Source organism: Panulirus ornatus, chromosome 53, assembly GCF_036320965.1.
Source record: "Panulirus ornatus isolate Po-2019 chromosome 53, ASM3632096v1, whole genome shotgun sequence".
Taxonomy (NCBI): domain Eukaryota; kingdom Metazoa; phylum Arthropoda; class Malacostraca; order Decapoda; family Palinuridae; genus Panulirus; species Panulirus ornatus.
In genome coordinates, this window is record NC_092276.1 from 6,927,674 (window position 1) to 6,949,105 (window position 21,432).

Consider the following 21,432-nt stretch of genomic DNA (forward strand, 5'->3'; position numbering starts at 1 on the left):
TTGCCATTTCCCGCATTAGCAAGGTAGTGTTAAGAGCAGAGGACTGGGTCTTTTGAGGGAATATCCTCACCTGGCTCCCTTCTCTGTTCCTTCTTTTGGAAAATTAAGAAAAAAAAAAAAACGAGAGGGAAGGATTTACAGCCACTCACTCCCTCCCCTTTTAGTCGCCTTTTACGACACGCAGGGAATACGTGGGAAGCATTCTTTTTCCCCTACCCCAAGGGACTGGAAGAATAACAAATTAATTTTTTGCACCATCAGGAGATTTAATGTCTCTTATCTTTTGCTGTCAGGGACACCATAGGATGGAAGATCTACCTGTCATTACATACGGCAATATTCTGCTTAAGGTACAGTTAGCTTGTAGTGCTCAATGCAGTCCACACTCTTGCTTTTATCTAAATCCTTAAACCAGTAATACAAGAACATATACTTACATATCAATCCTCAAGATGATACTGTATAAAAAAATCTGAAAATGCACCTTCATATCAAGGAGGTATTTGTTGCTGAACAGCTCCTCTTCATCTTCACAATTAAAAAGCATATCTCTTGGTACAGACCGTCCTAGTGATTTGTCTGAAACATTTATCTCAGATGGGTGTAAAGCTTTCTTCTTATCTGCAGTGCTAGTGGTCTGTTTCACACTTTCACAGGTCTGTTTATTCTCTACATATGAGGTTCGTTTGCATGGCTTTCTGAACATCTGTGTTAATACTAAGCATTAGTACTGTGAAGGGTACATCCTCATAACAGCAGCACATATGGATATAAGAAACTCAATTAAAGTTCGCAAACTGCACAGGGAAAGAGAAAATCTTTGGTGTATATGCATACAAAGGGAGTAAAGTTGAGTGAATAATTTTTACATTCAAATCAAAAATACTGTTTGTACATTTCATTTCTGTAACTATGCAGTACATACTTCAAATTAAATTCAAATAAAACACATTTCCATTTTGTTCATATAATCAGTATATAATATTTAGTATTCAGAACTGATACTACTGACAATATCATGTACAATTTCCATAAAGAAATATGAAAGAACTAATTTTGTTCTAAATTTAAGTTTATTAGTCTAACAATACTTGAATTACTAAGAGACTCACTTGAACAATATATCCTTCTAGACATAATTATACTGTAGTAAGAACATTAAAAAGGGTTCAAAGATCTAGCAATTGCAGTGCAGCAAGCCAGCTGCTACCTCATGTGCAGGCACTGTGCTTTCCAAATAGACCAACCAAGCATGTAAAACTATCCCTTTTCAAATGTTTGTCACTGGGAAGCCACAACAAAAGCAGTACTGATCATAAATTTGTATTACAATGATAGTCAATGAACGGTATACCCAAGGAGTCAGTGCGAACAAAATTTTCTATACCCATTAGACTGAAAGTCTGCATGTGGCAGTAGTTTTGGTTATGAGAAGGAACCATATTCTTATACTCATACATTAATTGTGTAACGAATGAATGTAAGAGAGATGTATACCATAGGTGTTTATCCAGTGCACTTTTAAATTTCTTTACCGTGCATGCTATCCTGTTTCTGATAGTAGCTAGGCAAGATGTTAAATACTCTTGGACCCTAGATGTTTAAGGTGTTCTCTCTTTTTGTGCATATCACACCTTTGGATATCAGAGGCAGCATTCTACAAAAGTCTTTCTTGCCTCTCCAGTGAGTAAGACATAGTTTCAAAATGTATTTATTTATTTATCTATTTATTTTGCTTTGTCGCAGTCTCCCGCGTTAGCGAGGTAGCGCAAGGAAACAGACGAAAGAATGGCCCAACCCACCCACATACACATGTATATACATACACATCCACACCCGCAAATATACATACCTATACATCTCAATCTATACATATATATATCCACACAGACATATACACATATACCCATGTACATAATTCATACTGTCTGCCTTATTCATTCCCATCGCCACCCCGCCACACGTGGAATAACAACACTCTCCCCCCTCATGTGTGCGGGGTATCGCTAGGAAAAGACAACAAAGGCCCCATTCGTTCACACTCTGTCTTTAGCTGTCAAGTAATAATGCACTGAAACCACAGCTCCCTTTCCACATCCAGGCCCCACAGAACTTTCCGTGGTTTATCCCAGACGCTTCACATGCCCTGGTTCAATCCATTGACAGCAAATGTAAGTTAGGATTTTCCAGGTACAGATAATGATTTACCTCTCCTATCTCCACTCCAGGGAGTATAGCTTTAAGAGATTTCAGCTGTTCCCAGTAATTTAGTTCCTTTACCTCCGTAATATGGGCGTTGAATATATTTATCTATTTATTATACTTAATCGCTGTCTCCCGCATTAGCGAGGTAGCACAAGGAAACAGACGAAAGAATGGCCCAACCCACCCACATAATCATGTATATACGTAAACTCCCACACACGCACATATGCATACCTATACATTTCAACTTATACATACATATACATACACAGACATATACATATATGCACATATACATATTCATACTTGCTGCCTTCATCCATTCCCGTCGCCATTCCGCCACACATGAAATAGCATCCCCCTTGTTCACACTTAGTCTCTAGCTGTCATTACACATGGATGTTGAAAGATCTCTAAATACTTTCTAATTCTGCACTTTCACCTGCCATGTAGGGTGATGTTATAATGATGCAGTACTCTTTTTTCCTTTCTTTGTCTTGAAGATCTGCAGGATCCAGCACACCATCCTTCTGTATGAGGCAATCACTGTTTTTTTGTGCTCGCTGAAGGTTAGGTTGTTAGATATTATTTAAAACTCTGAGGTCTTTCACATTATTCAGCTGGAACATGATAGTGTTTGTCTGTACAGTATTCTGTTTTGTTTTTGATTTCTTCATTTTCCCCATATCACATGGAGAAGTTGACAACTGTCTCCATTGAAAAGCGCTGTTCTCAGTTGCCTGGTTAAAGACTTCATCTATGTTTCTTTGTATTCTTTCAGCATCCTCTACTGATGTAATTTTCATCCTTATTCAAACTTACCTCAATGGGGAGGTAAGTTTGAATGGAGAAAAACTGGAGAAAGTGAAGTTTTAGATATCTGGGAGTGGATTTGGCAGTGGATGGAACCATGGGAGAGGAAGTGAATCAAAGGGTGGGGGAGGGGGGCGAAAATTCTGGGAGCCTTGAAGAATGTGTGGAAGTCGAGAACATTATCTCGTAAAGCAAAAATGGCTATATTTGAAGGAATAGTGGTTCCAACAATGTTGTATGGTTGCGAGGCGTGGGCTATGGATAGAGTTGTGCGCAGGAGGGTGGATGTGCTGGAAATGAGATGTTTGAGGACAATATGTGGTGTGAGGTGGTTTGATCGAGTAAATAATGATAGGGTAAGAGAGATGTGTGGTAATAAAAAGAGTGTGGTTGAGAGAACAGAAGAGGGTGTTTTGAAATGGTTTGGTCACATGGAGAGAATGAGTGAGGAAAGATTGACAAAGAGGATACATGTGTCGGAGGTGGAGGGAATGAGGAGAAGTGGGAGATCAAATTGGAGATGGAAAGATGGAGTGAAAAAGATTTTGAGTGATCAGGGCCTGAACATGCAAGGAATAGAGTGAATTGGAACGATGTGGTATACCAGGGTCGACGTGCTGTCAGTGGATTGAACCAGGGCATGTGAAGCGTCTGGGGTAAACCATGGAAAGTTCTGTGGGACCTGGATGTGGAAAGGGAGCTGTGGTTTCGGTGCATTGTTACATGACAGCTAGAGACTGAGTGTGAACGAATGGGGCCTTTGTTGTCTTTTCCTAGCACTACTTCGCATACATGAGGGGGGGAAGGGGTTGTTATTTCATGTGTGGCGAGGTGGCGATGGGAATGAATAAAGGCAGACAGTATGAATTATGTACATGTGTATATATGTATATGTCTGTGTGTGTATATATATATGTATATGTTGAGATGTATAGGTATGTATATTTGCGTGTGTGGACGTGTATTTATATACATGTGTATGTGGGTGGGTTGGGCCATTCTTTTGTCTATTTCCTTGCGCTACCTTGCTAACACGGGAGACAGCGACAAAGCTAAATGAATAAATAAATAATTCTTGTATCATCTGTAAAGGATGATATGAAACTGTGGCTCATGTTTTTGTGTTAGTGTCAGATAAAAGAATGCGGAACAGGATGGGTGCCAGTATAGTTCCTTGGGAAAGTCACCTTTTTAACTTAAGAGGCACTGAAGATGGTATGGTTTACAAAAACATGTCGTGATCTTTTACTTTAAAAGATGTATCCATAATGCCCCTTGTATATTGTACTACACTGCTCAATTTCACTTTTATCTCATGCATGCCTCACATCCTCCTGCATATTCAGGCCCAAAGTATTCAAAACCTTTCTCAATCCACCCTTCCATTTCCAAATTGCTCTCCCCCTTCTTACTCCTAACTTCTGACACATGTATCCTTTTTATTAACCTCTCCTCACTCATCATCTTCATATGTCCATACCATTTCAGTGCACCCTCTTAACCATATTTTTATTTCCACACTTTTCTCTTATCCTATCATTTCTTACTTGAGGAACCCTCTTCACACCACATATCAAACACCTTGTTTCCAACACATCCACCCTTTCTCATCTAAATCCCCTACTTCACATCCATACAACTCTGTAGTAATAAGTGTATCATCAAATGCACTATCTTTGCCCTCAGAGATAGTAACCTCTCTTAACACACACTCATTAATGCGGCCAGGACCTTAGCATCCCTCTCCCATCCTATGGCTAACTTCAGCTTCTTTAGTTCTAAGTCCACTCCCAGGTATCTAAAACATTTCACCTCCTCCATGCACTCTCTTGCCTGACAGTGCAGTGCCTTCACAGTAAGCAGCTGCTAGCTTGTATGCTCACTGATGATCTTGGATATTTTGCATTTTCCTTTGAAGTTCATTTGTGTCTAAAGAGGTATTCAGCAGAATCAAGGATCTTACTTTGATAAATGGAAATGATAATGAAATGGCCAACAGTTATTAATCAGACAACAAACCATTTCTGATGAAGCAACCCGAAACACTGTCTTTCGTGTTTCCTTAGAGGACCTTGAGGGAAGAAGTTCTTGTGTAGAATCATCTATGTTCCAGTCATCCTCACAAGATGATGAAGATGGCCTTGTCACAACTATCTCACTGTGCTGAGTATCTGAAGATGCTGAATGGCTTCCCATTGTAAAGGTATTTGTCTGGGTATGGATTCCCTGAAAGTAAAGGCATTTGATTTAAAGAATGCAAATACCTGTTATGACAACTCTTTTCTTGTTCCTTGGAAAGGAAAACTGGTCCAAAATAGCGACATGAGAATAATCTTAAAATAAATACTAGAGCAGAAGGATCTGTTACCTGTTAATGGCTAAGAGTCAAACTTCTTGCTTTGTTCTAACTCCTGCTTTAGCATGGTAGGTGTGATATTCAGTGAACCACTAAAACTGCACAGTAGAGCATATAGCGTGAGGGATTACTCAGTCTTAATCACCTAACTTAGCCTTTGGGAATAAGGACAAGAAACACAACTCAAGCATCTCCTGAAAGTTACAGTGGGTTGATAGGGGCAGGGAAAAGCTAGATATCCTATCTAACTATCTATATCCTTCCCTCCATATTATTACTTTCCAAAAGTAGGAACAGAGGAAGAAGCCAAGATGGCTCAGGCATCTGTTTCTGGTGTTTTCTGCTATAGCAAGGGAAAGTGTGTGAAAGGAAGAAGTTGAGAGGAAATGTAAATATGAGCCAGGTTATTAGGCATTCTGTCCACAAACGTACTATCTTTCCTTGTCGCAAATAACATTTGAAAGCACCTAACTTGCACAATTCATCCTTCATCACACAAGATTTTCATGCAGTCAGTGCTGTTCTAGCCCTGCCTCTTAGCAGAATGGTTGGTGCAAAAGATAGAAGTAGTAGGTATGAACACTAGAGAGAGCATTTGGTAGAAGTAGTAGGTGGGAACATTAGGTAGATGTAGTAGATTGGAAAATTAGTCAGGTACATTAGGTAGAAGTTGGCAGAAAGATCGGGTAGAAGCCTCTGAAAACATTGCACGAGAGTTCCCTTGTGCCAGTGGCTTGTTCACTAGGTGTGGAGACTCTTTTGTTGTGTCCACCCCCTTGGGGGAGTTAACAAAGGGAATAGGCATCAGAGATAAAGAAAGGTACATTATTAGGTTTAGCAGTGAAAAGAAACTTTATTTGGATTGAGAGTAAACTAAGAGAAAGTGGAATCTTTTAGATAGCTGGGAGTGGATATGGCAGTTATTAGAACTATAGGAGATGAAGTGAGCCATAGGGTAGGTGAGGGGTCAAAGGTCTTGGGTGCATTCAGGAATGTGTGGAAAGAAGAGTCACTGACTTTAAGGGTGAAGATGGGTATGTTTGATGGCATGGTCATTCCGTTGGTCCTATATTTATGTACAGTGTGGGCCTTAAACAAAAACATAAAGGATAAGGTGAATGCATTGAAAATGAAATATTTGAGGACAATATGTGGTGCATGGAGGATAAATCTAATAATAAATGATGGGTAGGCGAGAGGCGTGGAAGCAGGACGTGTATGTGAGAGAGCAAAAGAGGATGTGCTGGAATGGTTTGGGCATATGGAAAGATGAGTGAGGAAAGGGCGGAAGGAACAAGGAAAAGGAGGGAAACCAAGGACAAGCTAAAAGTATGGAGTGAAAGAAGCTTTAAAGGCTGAGGACCTGAACATGCAGGAGGCTATTAGGCATACAAAGGATAAAGCATATTAGAAAAATATGGTTTACAGGAGATAATATTCTGTAAGTGGGCTAAAGCAGGGCACATGAAGTAGTCAGGCTCTCTCTTCGCTTTCACTAATAACCTTAATTCTTCATCCCATCATTTACTACCCTTTCTAATCTGCCCACCTCCCATGCTTCTCATGCCACAAGCATCTTTTGGGCAAGCCATAACTGCTTTCCTAAATACATCCCATTCCTCCCCTACTCCCTTACCTCCTTTGTTCTCACCTTTTTCTATTCTGTACTCAGTCTCTCCTGGTACTTCCTCACACAATTTTCCTTCCAGAGCTCACTCACTCTCACCATTCTCTCTTCACCCCAACATCCTCTCTTCTTTTCTGAAAACCTCTACAAATCTTCACCTTCGCCTCCACAAGATAATGATCAGACATCCCTCCAGTTGCACCTCTCAGCACATTAACATCCAAAAGTCTCTCTTTCGTGCACCTGTCAATTAACATGCAATCCAATAACGCTCTCTGGCCATCTCTCCTATGGTTTACAGGAGATAATGTTCTGTAAGCGGGCTAAAGCAGGGCACATGAAGTAGTCAGGCTCTCTCTTTGCTTTCACTAATAACCTTAATTCTTCATCCCATCATTTACTACCCTTTCTAATCTGCCCACCTCCCACGCTTCTCATGCCACAAGCATCTTTTGGGCAAGCCATAACTGCTTTCCTAAATACATCCCATTCCTCCCCCACTCCCTTACCTCCTTTGTTCTCACCTTTTTCCATTCTGTACTCAGTCTCTCCTGGTACTTTCTCACACAATTTTCCTTCCAGAGCTCACTCACTCTCACCATTCTCTCTTCACCCCAACATCCTCTCTTCTTTTCTGAAAACCTCTACAAATCTTCACCTTCGCCTCCACAAGATAATGATCAGACAACCCTCCAGTTGCACCTCTCAGCACATTAACATCCAAAAGTCTCTCTTTCGTGCACCTGTCAATTAACACGTAATCCAATAACGCTCTCTGGCCATCTCTCCTACTTACATACGTAAGCTCTCTTTTTAAACCAGGTATTCCCAATCATCAGTCCTTTTTCAGCACATAAATCTACAAGCTCTTCACCATTTCCTTTTACAACACTGAGCACCCCATGTATACCAATTATTCCCTCAACTGCCACATTACTCACCTTTGCATTCAAATCAGCCATCACTATAACCCAGTCTCATGCATCAAAACTACTAACACACTCACTCATCTGCTCCCAAAACACTTGCCTCTCATGATCTTTCTTCTCATGCCCAGGTGCATATGCACCAATAGTCACCCATCTCTCTCCTTGAACTTTCAGTTTTACCCATATCAATCTAGAGTTTACTTTCTTACACTCTATCACATACTCCCACCACTCCTGTTTCAGGAGTAGTGCTACTCCTTCCCTTGCTCTTGTCCTCTCACTAACCCCTGACTTTACTCCCAAGACATTCCCAAACCACTCTTCCCCTTTACCCTTGAGCTTCGTTTCACTCAGAGCCAAAACATCTAGGATCCTTTCCTCAAACATACTACCTATCTCTCCTTTTTTCTCATCTTGCTTACATCAGCACACATTTAGACACCCCAATCTGAGCCTTCGAGGAGGATGAGCACTCCCCGCGTGACTCCTTCTTCTGTTTCCCCTTTTAGAAAGTTAAAATACAAAGGAGGGGTGGGTTTCCAGCCCCCCGCTCCCATCCCCTTTAGTCGCCTTCTATGACACGTGAGGAATGCGTGGGAAGTATTCTTTCTCCCCTATCCCCAGGGATAAAAGTATATATATGTACATATATATATATATATATATATATATATATATATATATATATATATATATATATATATATTATATATATATATATATATATATATATATTATCCCTGGGGATAGGGGATTAAGAATACTTCCCGCGTATTCCCTGCGTGTCGTAGAAGGCGACTAAAAGGGGAGGGTGTGGGGGGCTGGAAATCCTCCCCTCTCGTTTTTTTTTTTTAATTTTCCAAAAGAAGGAACAGAGTGGGGCCATGTGAGGATATTCCAAAAAAGGCCCAGTCCTCTGTTCTTAACGCTACCTCGCTAACGCGGGAAATGGTGAATAGTTTAAAAGAAAAGAAAGAAAGAATATATATGTATTTATATCCCTGGGGATAGGGAATAAAGAATACTTCCCACATATTCCCTGCGTGTCGTAAAGGGGGGCTTGTAAATCCTCCCCTCCCGTCTTTTTTTTTTTTTTTAGTTTTCCAAAAGAAGGAACAGAGAAGGATCCCAAGTGAGGATATTTCCTCCAAAGCTCAGTCCTCTGTTCTTAACGCTACCTCGCTAACACGGGAAATAGCGAATGTATGAAAAAAAAATGTGTGTATGTATACATTGAAATGTATTTGTATGTGTGGCGGGGTGGTGAGAGGAATAGATAAAGGCAGCAAGTATGAATATGTACATGTGTATATCTGTTGTGAATGAGAGGGCTTGGGAAAAGTCAGTTGTTCTTCGCTGATGATACAGCGCTGGAGGCTGATTCAGGTGAGAGACAGCAGAAGCTGGTGACTGAGTTTGGTAGAGTGCGTGAAAGAAAGCTGAGAGTAAATGTGAATAAGTGCAAGGTTATTAGGTTCAGTAGGGCTGAGGGACAAGGCAATTGGGAGGTAAGTTTGAATGGAGAAAAACTGGAGGAAGTGAAGTGTTTTAGATATCTGGGAGTGGATTTAGCAGCGGATAGAACCATGGAAGCGGAAGTGAGTCACAGGGTGGGGAAGGGGGCGAATGTTCTGGGAGTGTTGAAGAATGTGTGGAAGACGAGAATGTTATCTTGGAGAGCAAAAATGGGTATGTATAAAAGAATATTGGTCCCAACAATGTTATATGGTTGTGAGGCATGGGCGATAGATAGGGTTGTGTGGAGGAGGGTGGATGTGTTGGAAATGAGATGTTTGAGGACAATATGTGGTATGAGGTGGTTTGATCGTGTAAATAATGAAAGGGTAAGAGAGATGCGTGGAAATAAAAAGAGTGTGGTTGAGAGAGCAGAGGAGGGTGTATTCAAATGGTTTGGTCACATGGAAAGAATGAGTGAGGAAAGACTGACAAAGAGGATATATGTGTCAGAGGTGGAGGGAACGAGAAGTGGGAGACCAAATTGGAGGTGGGAGGATGGAGTGAAAAAGATTTTGAGCAATCAGGGCCTGAACATACAGGAGAGTGAAAGGCGTGCAAGGAATAGAGTGAACTGGAACAATATGGTATACCGGGGTGGACGTGCTGTCAATGGATTGAACCAGGGCATGTGAAGTGTCTGGGGTAAACCCTGGAAAGTTTTGTGGGGCCTGGATGTGGAAAGGGAGCTGTGGTTTCTGTGCATTACACATGACAGCTAGAGACTGAGTGTGAACGAATGTGGCCTTTGTTGTCTTTTCCGAGTGTTAACTCACACGCATGCAGGGGGAGGGGGGTGCCATTTCATGTGTGGCAGGATGGCGTTGGGAATGGATGAAGCAGCAAGTATGAATATGTACATATGTATATATGTATACATCTGTGTATGTATATGTATGTTGAAATGTATAGGTATGTATATGTGCGTGTGTGGGCATTTATGTATATACATGTGTATGTGGATAGGTTGGGCCATTCTTTCATCTGTTTCCATGCGCTACCTCGCTAACGCGGGAGACAGCGACAAAGTATAAAAAAAAAAAAAAAAAAAAAAAATGTATTCATTGAAATGTATATGTATGTATATGTGCGTGTGTGGGCGTTTATGTATATTCCTGTGAATGTGGGTAGGTTAGGCCATTCCTCGTCTATTTCTTTGCACTACCTCGCTAACGCAGGAGAAAGCAATTAAGTATGATAATAATAATGATTTTTTTTTTATACTACTCACCATTTCCCGCGCCAGTGAGGTAGCGTTAAGAAACAGATGACTAAGCCTTTGAGGGAAATCCTCACTTGGCCCCCTTCTCTGTTCCTTCTTCTGGAAAATTAAAAACAAGAGGGGAGGATTTCCAGCCCCCCGCTCCCTCCCCTTTAGTCGATTTTTACGACATGCAGGGAATACGTGGGAAGTATTCTTTCTCCCCTATCCCCAGGGATAATACTGATAATATAATAATATGTCTTAGGATGAATTTATAAATCAGTATGCTCTGACTGCAAGAGAAGTAATACATTTAAAAAGATGAGTTTATGTTTTGCACTTTAAATATACAACTTGTTATGTTCAGTGAGGAAGTACAGAAGGAGATCAAAGGTGAAAGAAAAGAAAAAGTAACAAGTTATAAAGAAATGTAATGTAAATAAATAAATGTATGAAGGTGTCATGCACAGTTACCTAAGAAGAAATGCTGGAGAAGTTCTAATGAATATAAAGATAAAACTTCATTTTAGAGTACATTTCACAAAAAACTTCATTCTCTTGAAATTCACTCCTGATACCTTTACTTATGCCTACATTCAGTAATAACCGGAATATAATACTTACCCCAAAGCTTTCACGTTCCCACTGTTTCTTGATTTCTTTCATCTGAGCTTCTGCATGCAGAAGCTGCACCTCCAGAGATCTCTTCTCATTACCAATACGTCTGACAGTATTCTCGGACTCATGAAGTTTTTCTTTCAGTGGCTGATATTTACGTTCTAATTCAGTAATTCGAGACAACATTTCATTTCTTTTAGAGAGCTCTTTCTGAAGATCAGATTGTAGCTTTGTAACAAGTTCTTTGTATTTAGTCATCTGTAGTGTAAGAAAACAGATCATAGAGGTATCAAAAGATATTTTTGAATGAAACCATATCAAAGGCTATAGCACCCAGAGAGCCAAATTTGCTCTGATATTTTACAATAAAGAAAAAAATAATAAAATTCCTTCTTTCTATATATCCTACATTACCTGTTTCTCATAGTCCTCATTTATAGTTTTGGCCTCATCAAGTTTGGCAAATACTTCTGTCAGCTTCTTCTTGGCTGCCTCATACTTCTGGAAGATTATTTCTTTTTCTTTGCTCATTTGTTCAAGTTCCTCTATCTGAATCATAAGCTTCTCAACCTCTGTCCGATATGACATTTTCTTGACAAGTGCATAAAAGCATCATTAGATTATGGAATATTTCAAAACAGAAGATATACATACTGTCTTAATGAAATCACAATTCTTAATTTGGGAAAATTGTAAAAGCTGAGATTCTGGAGACATTTAAATCTGCATTTGTAGTATGTGGATTGGAAAACTTGGAAATTAATATTTCTGTCCCACCTGAATATTCAGTCCTCAATGGTACCAAAAAAACTAGACATAGGGAAGAAGGATAAAATGGGACTCACTCATAACACCGAAGAGCTGGATTGAACTTTTAGCAGGTACAGCAATAAAGAACAAGCTACCGTTAGGAAAGAGCTACATGTCAGAAAAAACTGCAATAACCCTTTGTGGTGCTGAAGTCCTTTCACATTTGGAATATGCAAGTCTGTTATTGCATAAAAGGCTACTACACTAAGTATTGTACAGGATCGAATAGATTAAGATGTCGGAGGTAACACAGCAGAATGCAATTTTCACAGTCTTAAGTGATATGCTATCTATCTATCTATCTATATCTCTGATGCCCATTCCCCATGGGAACTCCCTCAAGGGGATAGCTATACAAAAGTCTCCATAACTGTTTAACTCCAGAGTCCCTTTTTAGCCTTCAGTGCCTCACCCATAGTGATCTACTGGCAAAGGGCAATTCAAGCACAGTGTTTTCTGAGGATCCTACCTACTGCTTCCACCTAATGTGTCTAGATACTTCTTCCAGCTAATGTTCCTACCTACTTCTACCTAATTTTCCTGTCTAATATTCTTACCCACTACTTCTACATATTGCTCCTGTCACTTTGCCAAAAGTAAGGGTTAGCACACAGCACTCACTAAAGGAAAATCTAGAGTTACAAAGAATGAGCTGTGTGAGTTAAGTGTTATCAAATGTTATGTGTGACAAGGAGGGGTTGTATATTTCAGGACAGAATCCCAACAGTCCACCTCTGGTTGGGGTAGAAAGAGAAGACAGCTACCTGGGTCAAAGGAGTGCAATTTGACAACCACTGAAGTAGTAGCTCACTATGCAGCCAACACTAACACTCCAAATACCTAGGCAAGTAGTACCAGTAATGTACGTCCCTGCTTGGTGGCTTCCTACCAACTACTACCTACTAACTGATATACTTTGATTAAGATATATCTTCATGACATATTTCAGGTTTGATATTAGCTTATGAAGGGCAGGAACTTCTACAGCAAAACTAATTTTTGTAGCCTTAAGTGACTCACAACCACAACAAGTTCAAAGTTCCAGGCTGTCAAAATGAAAGCAATGAGGCTAATTAGAAAAGTTACAATGGATAGGATGAGAAACGCTAAGATAAGAGAAGATTTGAACATTACATCTGAAAAAAAAAAAAAAAAGCTTAGATGATATGGCTATATATAGAGAATGCAAGAAATGAAATATGCCAAGAGGACTTTCAACTGAACCACAGAATGAAGATGTTCAGCAGGACATTGGTGTGTACAGTGGATTTGGGGCATCAAATGCTAACTTGAAAAATGAGGGAAGAGACAGGAGTAAGTTATAGAAAACAGAGTAAGATGATATGAACAAATAGAAAAGATTGGGATGCCAGTGACTTACAGGCTTCCCTAAGTCTAAAGTGGTGTTTGGTGAGGAAACTAAATATTTCTGTAAAACTTCATTTACTCCCTAAATTACATATAGGCTGGAGATGTGTTGCTAAACATCCAACTAAGAATTTCTTCTAAGCTTCAATGTCAAATGCTTTTGAATCATACTGGATGCAAACTATCAAATGAATGCAAGACTCACTAGCAAAGGGCTTGCCTACACATCAACAAAATATCCCTTACAGCTTAACAAAAAATGAAAAAGCTGACTATGTAAGTAAAAACTAAATTAAAATGAAAAACCTGACTATGTAAGTAAAAAATGAATTAAACAAATTTGCTAAAGTAATAAGGAAGACTCAGAGAACATGGTTTAACAAGGGCCATGGAATGCAAGGTGCAAAAATTGCCAGAGAAGACAGTGTGCTGACTTGTCACTGGTCAAAAAAGAATTCTTCAGAAAATTCAGCACTTTGGTTGTTAAATATTCCAAACCAAAAATAGATGCTGCTATCAGCAATAGCCCAAATAGAATATGAATGATAGAAGAGGGGTTTGTCTTACCATTCTATCAGCAACAGCCTTCTTCTCGGATCTAAATTTCTCCTTCATTGCTGTCAGCTCTTCCGCTAAGCTTCTGTTAGATTTCTCCGATTCACGTTCGACCTGCATCACCTCCTCCTGCAAATCAATTATGCTATTCTGTTCCCCATTAAACTGATTAAGAAAAGGGCTTACGAGATGCACTCAGAACATAATTGGACAAGCATTCCAAATCCAGTTATAAAAATATCGGTGAACAGAATTAACTTCCTTTTTACTTAAAATAAACTAGTATTTTGATTCATTCCATTGTATCTGCCCTTTCCCTGTAGAACAGGAAAAAACATTACCTGGGTATCTCCTCTGTCATAAAATGTGACTAATAGGGCTAAAGAACATCACCTCCTCCCAAAGTATTTGATTAACCTCACTGGACACTGATATCCTCCCATCTGATCTCTCTTATTTTATTTTTTTTTGGCTTTCATACCTTTCTCTTGACCAATAGCCTTTTTTTCTTGTACTCCTCTTAATCACTCATGCTACTTCTTGAGAGACACTACCCACACACTTTTTTTTTTTGTTCTTTTACAAGCAATAAGACTTCCTCACTCCACCCCTTAGTAACCCTTCTCACATATCCACATCCCATCTTTTGCATGCATTACACTTCCTCACACAGGAAAGGAATACTAACCTTAACTCTGTGGCGACAAATTATAACAAAAGTATTAATAGACATTATTCCTTCTCATTGCAAAATACCACTATGGTCCCACACAGTTCACTGACCCTTCCCCAACCAGGACATGGTGCCAGGGAGCCATAAAGTGCTGCCCCTACGTGATGGCTGGCTGAAACTTCACTCATAAACAATAACACTCAGCTGACAACCATTACATATGCAATGATTCATTTATTTTACATTTACATTTTCACACTAATTTCATTTAGTTAGGTAATAATATGCCATATTTTTCCTGAATATTTTTGAATAGGCAATACGGGGCTGCTAATTCATAATAATACAAGTAGTGGTGAAGGGAGAAGGAGATGGAGTGAGATTTTGAAGGTCTGTTGAATGCGTTTGATGAAAGAGTAGCAGATATAGGGTGTTTTGTTCGAGCAGGTGTGTGAAGTGGGAGGGTCAGGGAGAATAGTTTGGTAAACAGAGAAGAGGTAGTGAAAGTTTTGCGGAAGGTGAAAGCCGGCAAGGCAGCGGGTTTGGGTGGTACTGAAAAGGAATTTATTAAAAAAGGGGGTGACTGTGTTGTTGACTGGTTGGTAAGGATATTCAATGTATGTATGGTTCATGGTGAAGTGCCTGAGGATTGGCGGAATGCTTGTATAGAGCCATTGTACGTAGGTGAAGGGGATAAAGGTGAGTGTTCAAATTACCGAGGTATAAGTTTGTTGAGTATTCCTGGGAAATTATATGGGAGGGTACTGAATGAAAGGGTAAAGGCATGTACAGAGCATCAGATTGGGGAAGAGCAGTTTGGTTTCAGAAGTGGTAGAGGATGTATGGATCAGGTGCTTGCTTTGAAGAATGTATGTGAGAAGTACTTAGAAAAACAGATGGATTTGTATGTAGCATTTATGGATCTGGAGAAGGCATATGATAGGGTTGACAGAGATGCTTTGTAGAGGGTACTAAGAGTATATGGTGTGGGAGGTAAGTTGCTAGAAGCAGTGAAAAGTTTTTACAAAGGATATAAGGCATATGTACGAGTAGGAAGAGAGGAAAGTGATTGGTTCCCAGTGGTCAGTGTGTGTCTCCATGGTTGTTTAATTTGTTTATGGATGGGGTGGTTAGGGAGATGAATGCAAGAGTTTTGGAGAGAGGGGCAAGTATGCAGTCTGTTGTGGATGAGAGGGCTTGGGAAGTGAGTCGGATGTTGTTCGCTGATGATACAGCGCTGGTGGCTGATTCGGGTGAGAAACTGCAGAAGTTGGTGACTGAGTTTGGTAAAGTGTGTGAAAGAGGAAAGCTGAGAGTAAATGTGAATAAGAGCAAAGTTATTTGGTTCAGTAGGGTTGAGGGACAAGTTAACTGGAAGGTAAGTTTGAATGGAAAAAACTGGAGGAAGTGAAGTGCTTTAGGTATCCAGGAGTGGATTTGGCAGCAGATGGAACCATGGAAGCGGAAGTGAGTCACAAGGTGGGGGAAGGGGCAGTGGTTCTGGGAACGTTCAAGAATGTGTGGAAGGCGAGAATGTTATCTTGGAGAGCAAAAATGAGCATGTTTGAAGGAATAGGGGTTCCAACAATGTTATATGGTTGTGAGGCATGGTCTATAAATAGGGTTGTGCGGAGGAGGGTGGACATGTTGGAAATGAAATGTTTGAGGACAATATGTGGTGTGAGGTGGTTTGATCGAGTAAGTAATGAAAGGGTAAGAGAGATGTGTGGTAACAAAAAGAGTGTGGTTGAGAGAGCAAAAGAGGGTGTATTGAAATGGTTTGGTCACATGGAGAGAATGAGTGAGGAAAGATTGACAAAAAGGATATATGTGTTAGAGGTAGAGGGATAGACGAGAAGTGGGAGACCAAATTGGAGGTGGAAGGATGTAGTGAAAAAGATTTTGAGCGATTGGGGCCAGAACATACAGGAGGGTGAACGGCGTGCAAGGAATAGAGTGAATTGGAATGATGTGGTATACCGGGGTGGACGTGCTGTCAGTGGATTGAACCAGGGCATGAAAAGCATGAAAAGTTTTGTGGGGGTCTGGATGTGGAAAGGGAGCTGTGGTTTCGGTGCATTACACATGACAGCAAGAGAACAAGTGTGAAAGAACGTGGCCTTTGTTGTCTTTTCCTAGCGCTACCTCGCATGCGCATGGGGGGAGGGGGGTGCTATTTCATGTGTGGCGGGGTGGCGACAGGAATGGATGAAGGCAGCAAGTATGAATACGTACATATTTATATGTCTATGTATATATATATGTTTGTATACGTTGAAATATATAGGTACGTATATGTGCATGTGGGCGTTTATGTATATACATGTGTATGTGGGTGGGTTGGGCCATTCTTTCATCTGTTTCCTTGTGCTACCTCGCTGGTGTGGGAGACAGCAACTAAGCATGATAAAAATATAAAAATATAAGTAAAGATATATACAGTGCTTTTGATGGGTGCTAATAAGTTGGTAGCACAAATCACAATGCTGATTGGCATCCATTAATTTTTGCTCAGTCTTTCTTAGTATATCTGTACATAGGCCTCTTTTCACCACTTCACTTCTTTTACAGACATTTCATCTTTTCCTAAAACCTATAACACTTGCACATTTGCCTCCAATTATAGTATCATTCTTACTATCCTAGTTTCTTTTCTTTGTTTGTTGATAATTACAAAAGAAAAATTATAGGAAGTATTTTAAAGGTTAACAAAATATATGGAAGTGACACCACTAAAGTATACATGATCCTGACTGAAGAACTTAAGTAAGTATTCAGTGCAAAAAGGAGAGAAAGATGGATGGTAGGATTTTTTTTTTTTTTTTTTTGTCGCTGTCTCCCGCGTTTGCGAGGTAGCGCAAGGAAACAGACGAAAGAAATGGCCCAACCCACCCCCATACACATGTATATACATACGTCCACACACGCAAATATACATACCTACACAGCTTTCCATGGTTTACCCCAGACGCTTCACATGCCTTGATTCAATCCACTGACAGCACGTCAACCCCGGTATACCACATCGCTCCAATTCACTCTATTCCTTGCCCTCCTTTCACCCTCCTGCATGTTCAGGCCCCGATCACACAAAATCTTCTTCACTCCATCTTTCCACCTCCAATTTGGTCTCCCTCTTCTCCTCGTTCCCTCCACCTCCGACACATATATCCTCTTGGTCAATCTTTCCTCACTCATTCTCTCCATGTGCCCAAACCATTTCAAAACACCCTCTTCTGCTCTCTCAACCACACTCTTTTTATTTCCACACATCTCTCTTACCCTTACGTTACTTACTCGATCAAACCACCTCACACCACACATTGTCCTCAAACATCTCATTTCCAGCACATCCATCCTCCTGCGCACCACTCTATCCATAGCCCACGCCTCGCAACCATACAACATTGTTGGAACCACTATTCCTTCGAACATACCCATTTTTGCTTTCCGAGATAATGTTCTCGACTTCCACACATTCTTCAAGGCCCCTAGAATTTTCGCCCCCTCCCCCACCCTATGATCCACTTCCGCTTCCATGGTTCCATCCGCTGCCAGATCCACTCCCAGATATCTAAAACACTTCACTTCCTCCAGTTTTTCTCCATTCAAACTCACCTCCCAATTGACTTGACCCTCAACCCTACTGTACCTAATAACCTTGCTCTTATTCACATTTACTCTTAACTTTCTTCTTTCACACACTTTACCAAACTCAGTCACCAGCTTCTGCAGTTTCTCACATGAATCAGCCACCAGCGCTGTATCATCAGCCAACAACAACTGACTCACTTCCCAAGCTCTCTCATCCCCAACAGACTTCATACTTGCCCCTCTTTCCAAAACTCTTGCATTCACCTCCCTAACAACCCCATCCATAAACAAAGTAAACAACCATGGAGACATCACACACCCCTGCTGCAAACCTACATTCACTGAGAACCAATCACTTTCCTCTCTTCCTACACGTACACATGCCTTACATCCTCGGTAAAAACTTTTCACTGCTTCTAACAACTTGCCTCCCACACCATATATTCTTAATACCTTTCACAGAGCATCTCTATCAACTTTATCATATGCCTTCTCCAGATCCATAAATGCTACATACAAATCCATTTGCTTTTCTAAGTATTTCTCACATACATTCTTCAAAGCAAACACCTGATCCACACATCCTCTACCGCTTCTGAAACCACACTGCTCTTCCCCAATCTGATGCTGTGTACATGCCTTCACCCTCTCAATCAATACCCTCCCATATAATTTACCAGGAATACTCAACAAACTTATACCTCTGTAATTTGAGCACTCACTCTTATCCCCTTTGCCTTTGTACAATGGCACTATGCACGCATTCCGCCAATCCTCAGGCACCTCACCATGAGTCATACATACATTAAATAACCTTACCAACCAGTCAACTATACAGTCACCCCCTTTTTTAATAAATTCCACTGCAATACCATCCAAACCTGCTGCCTTGCCGGCTTTCATCTTCCGCAAAGCTTTTACTACCTCTTCTCTGTTTACCAAATCATTTTCCCTAACCCTCTCACTTTGCACACCACCTCGACCAAAACACCCTATATCTGCCACTCTATCATCAAACACATTCAACAAACCTTCAAAATACTCACTCCATCTCCTTCTCACATCACCACTACTTGTTATCACCTCCCCATTTGCGCCCTTCACTGAAGTTCCCATTTGCTCCCTTGTCTTACGCACTTTATTTACCTCCTTCCAGAACATCTTTTTATTCTCCCTAAAATTTAATGATACAAAAGATGAGAATGCTATAACAATGGGGATTAAAAAAAGAAGGACATTCAGCTATTTTCTTGAAGATGAAGTATTAGTATGTAACCACTTTTTCTAAAAAAGGGAAATTTTCAATTTCATTTACCCATTATTCTTTTCCTTGCCTTATGCTTTCCTTTCTTTCTGCTTCCATACTCTGTTTTGCCCCTTGTGCATATTTGCTGAGTCAACTATCATTCTATTCACAAATACACATACATTCTCTTCATTATGCTGTACACAATTTGATAATACCTCATACATGGTCATATCTATGAGAAGTGTTTTCAGGTACAGTAAAAGTTTTATGCAAAGTAATAAAGGCCTTCAATTATTAAAGATGTGAAAGTGGTTGTTTCCTGAAACATCTTAGGAAGATTCTAGATGAACTATCTTGTTCTGAATGCAAGACACAGCATTATTACACACAAGAGATTAATTACCCTTGCAGCAGTAATCTCCTGCTCCTTGTCGATTAGCTTGGCTTCTAATGTTTGGATATGGAGAGTGTGCTTCACTATTTCCTCCTGAGCAGACTTGAGCTGTCAACAGAACTTTATCTTTAATAAAGTACAGTCACATAAATTATATTAAACTGTAATTATTCACTTTCTCTTCTGCATTCTGGATACAACCCACCTCTCCAACATCATAAACACCGATTCAGCCTGTCACAAGACCCTCCTGCCCAAGATGCAACTTCCATACTGAAGACAATACTTATTCTTCATTTGTCCTACATTCTCCTTACACAAGCATATAACCAACATCACCACACTCCTTGACCTGTAGTCCTGCCCAGTGGATATGGCCAGCTTCTTATGCTCCACTTTTGACCAGAAAATGATTCAGGTGAATCCAAGCAACACTGAAGGTACTTCCATAGTCTGAGTAACCTATGCTACTCCTTGAACACCTCCAGCCAGGGTTTGTGTGCTAACCTATCTGAACTATATGGGGAGAGTTTTACACTTGTAGGGCTCCATCTCTTGAACATTCTCTTCAATCATATAACTTCTTAAATTTATGTATGCTGTCTACATTAACCATGTCGTCAGTCATTCTACTCCATTCATCCACCACTCTTATGCTATAAAAGTACTTCTTTTCATCTTTTAAAAAAACTTGCTTGTTTAATTTCATGTTGTGTCCCGTAGTTGCTCTATCCTTACATCTCTCAAAGAACCATGTCATTAATTTGTTGTAAAAACTTAAAGGCTGTGATCATGTCACCTTTCATGCCAGTCTTCTAAGGTAGACATATTTAAAGACTGCAGCCTGTCCCTGTAACTCAGCTATCTTAATTCTGGAAACAACTTAGTTGCCATCATTTGGACCTTCTCTATTAGCTCTTTGTGCTTCTTCAGGTGCAGTTACCCAACTTGAGAAGCATATTTTAGTTTTGCTATTATGTAAGGTATGAAAATCTTGCTAAAAATTTCCTTATCCATAGACATGATATTCTAAAATTTCCCAAGAGACAGTTTGTCTCCTTAAATATTTTCCGGCTGTGGGACTGGCAACAGGTTAGGGATGATGTCAACTGTCTCTTTCACAGCCATTCCTTACATAACTACCGTCCTGTTACTCTGAAACCTACCATTTCCAAAGACTTTGAATCCCTCCTAAACTGTCATATCCTCAAACATCTTGAATCTTACCGACCACATTACTCAATTTATGCAGCAGTAAAATTAAGTGTTCAACATCACAACAACAGCCTCTATGAGCTACTTTGCAATGAAGTGCAACACACAGTATGAGCTATAAAGAAGGGCTGTTACCCAAACCAGGTGCAGCATTTAAAGGCTCTTCTCCTTCCTGTGTATAAACCAGCTTAATAATGAGGAGGCCCAACACTAAATTAACAGCCACATTGCTAATACTTGCTTAAGATTACAACTTGAAATTAGCTCACTCCCAACATACGTGCCATTAACACAACAGAGGAATATC

General features: G+C 40.1%; 1 protein-coding gene across 1 annotated transcript in view; it reads right to left on the reverse strand.

The window, feature by feature from the left end:
- The window catches only part of LOC139765206 (uncharacterized), a 236,453-nt gene that overhangs the window by 74,801 nt on the left and 140,220 nt on the right, over positions 1 to 21,432 (reverse strand). The window contains 6 exon segments of the mRNA XM_071692509.1: positions 485 to 706; positions 5,038 to 5,244; positions 11,274 to 11,525; positions 11,682 to 11,858; positions 14,013 to 14,129; positions 19,920 to 20,018. Coding sequence (XP_071548610.1) covers positions 485 to 706; positions 5,038 to 5,244; positions 11,274 to 11,525; positions 11,682 to 11,858; positions 14,013 to 14,129; positions 19,920 to 20,018 — 1,074 coding nt within the window.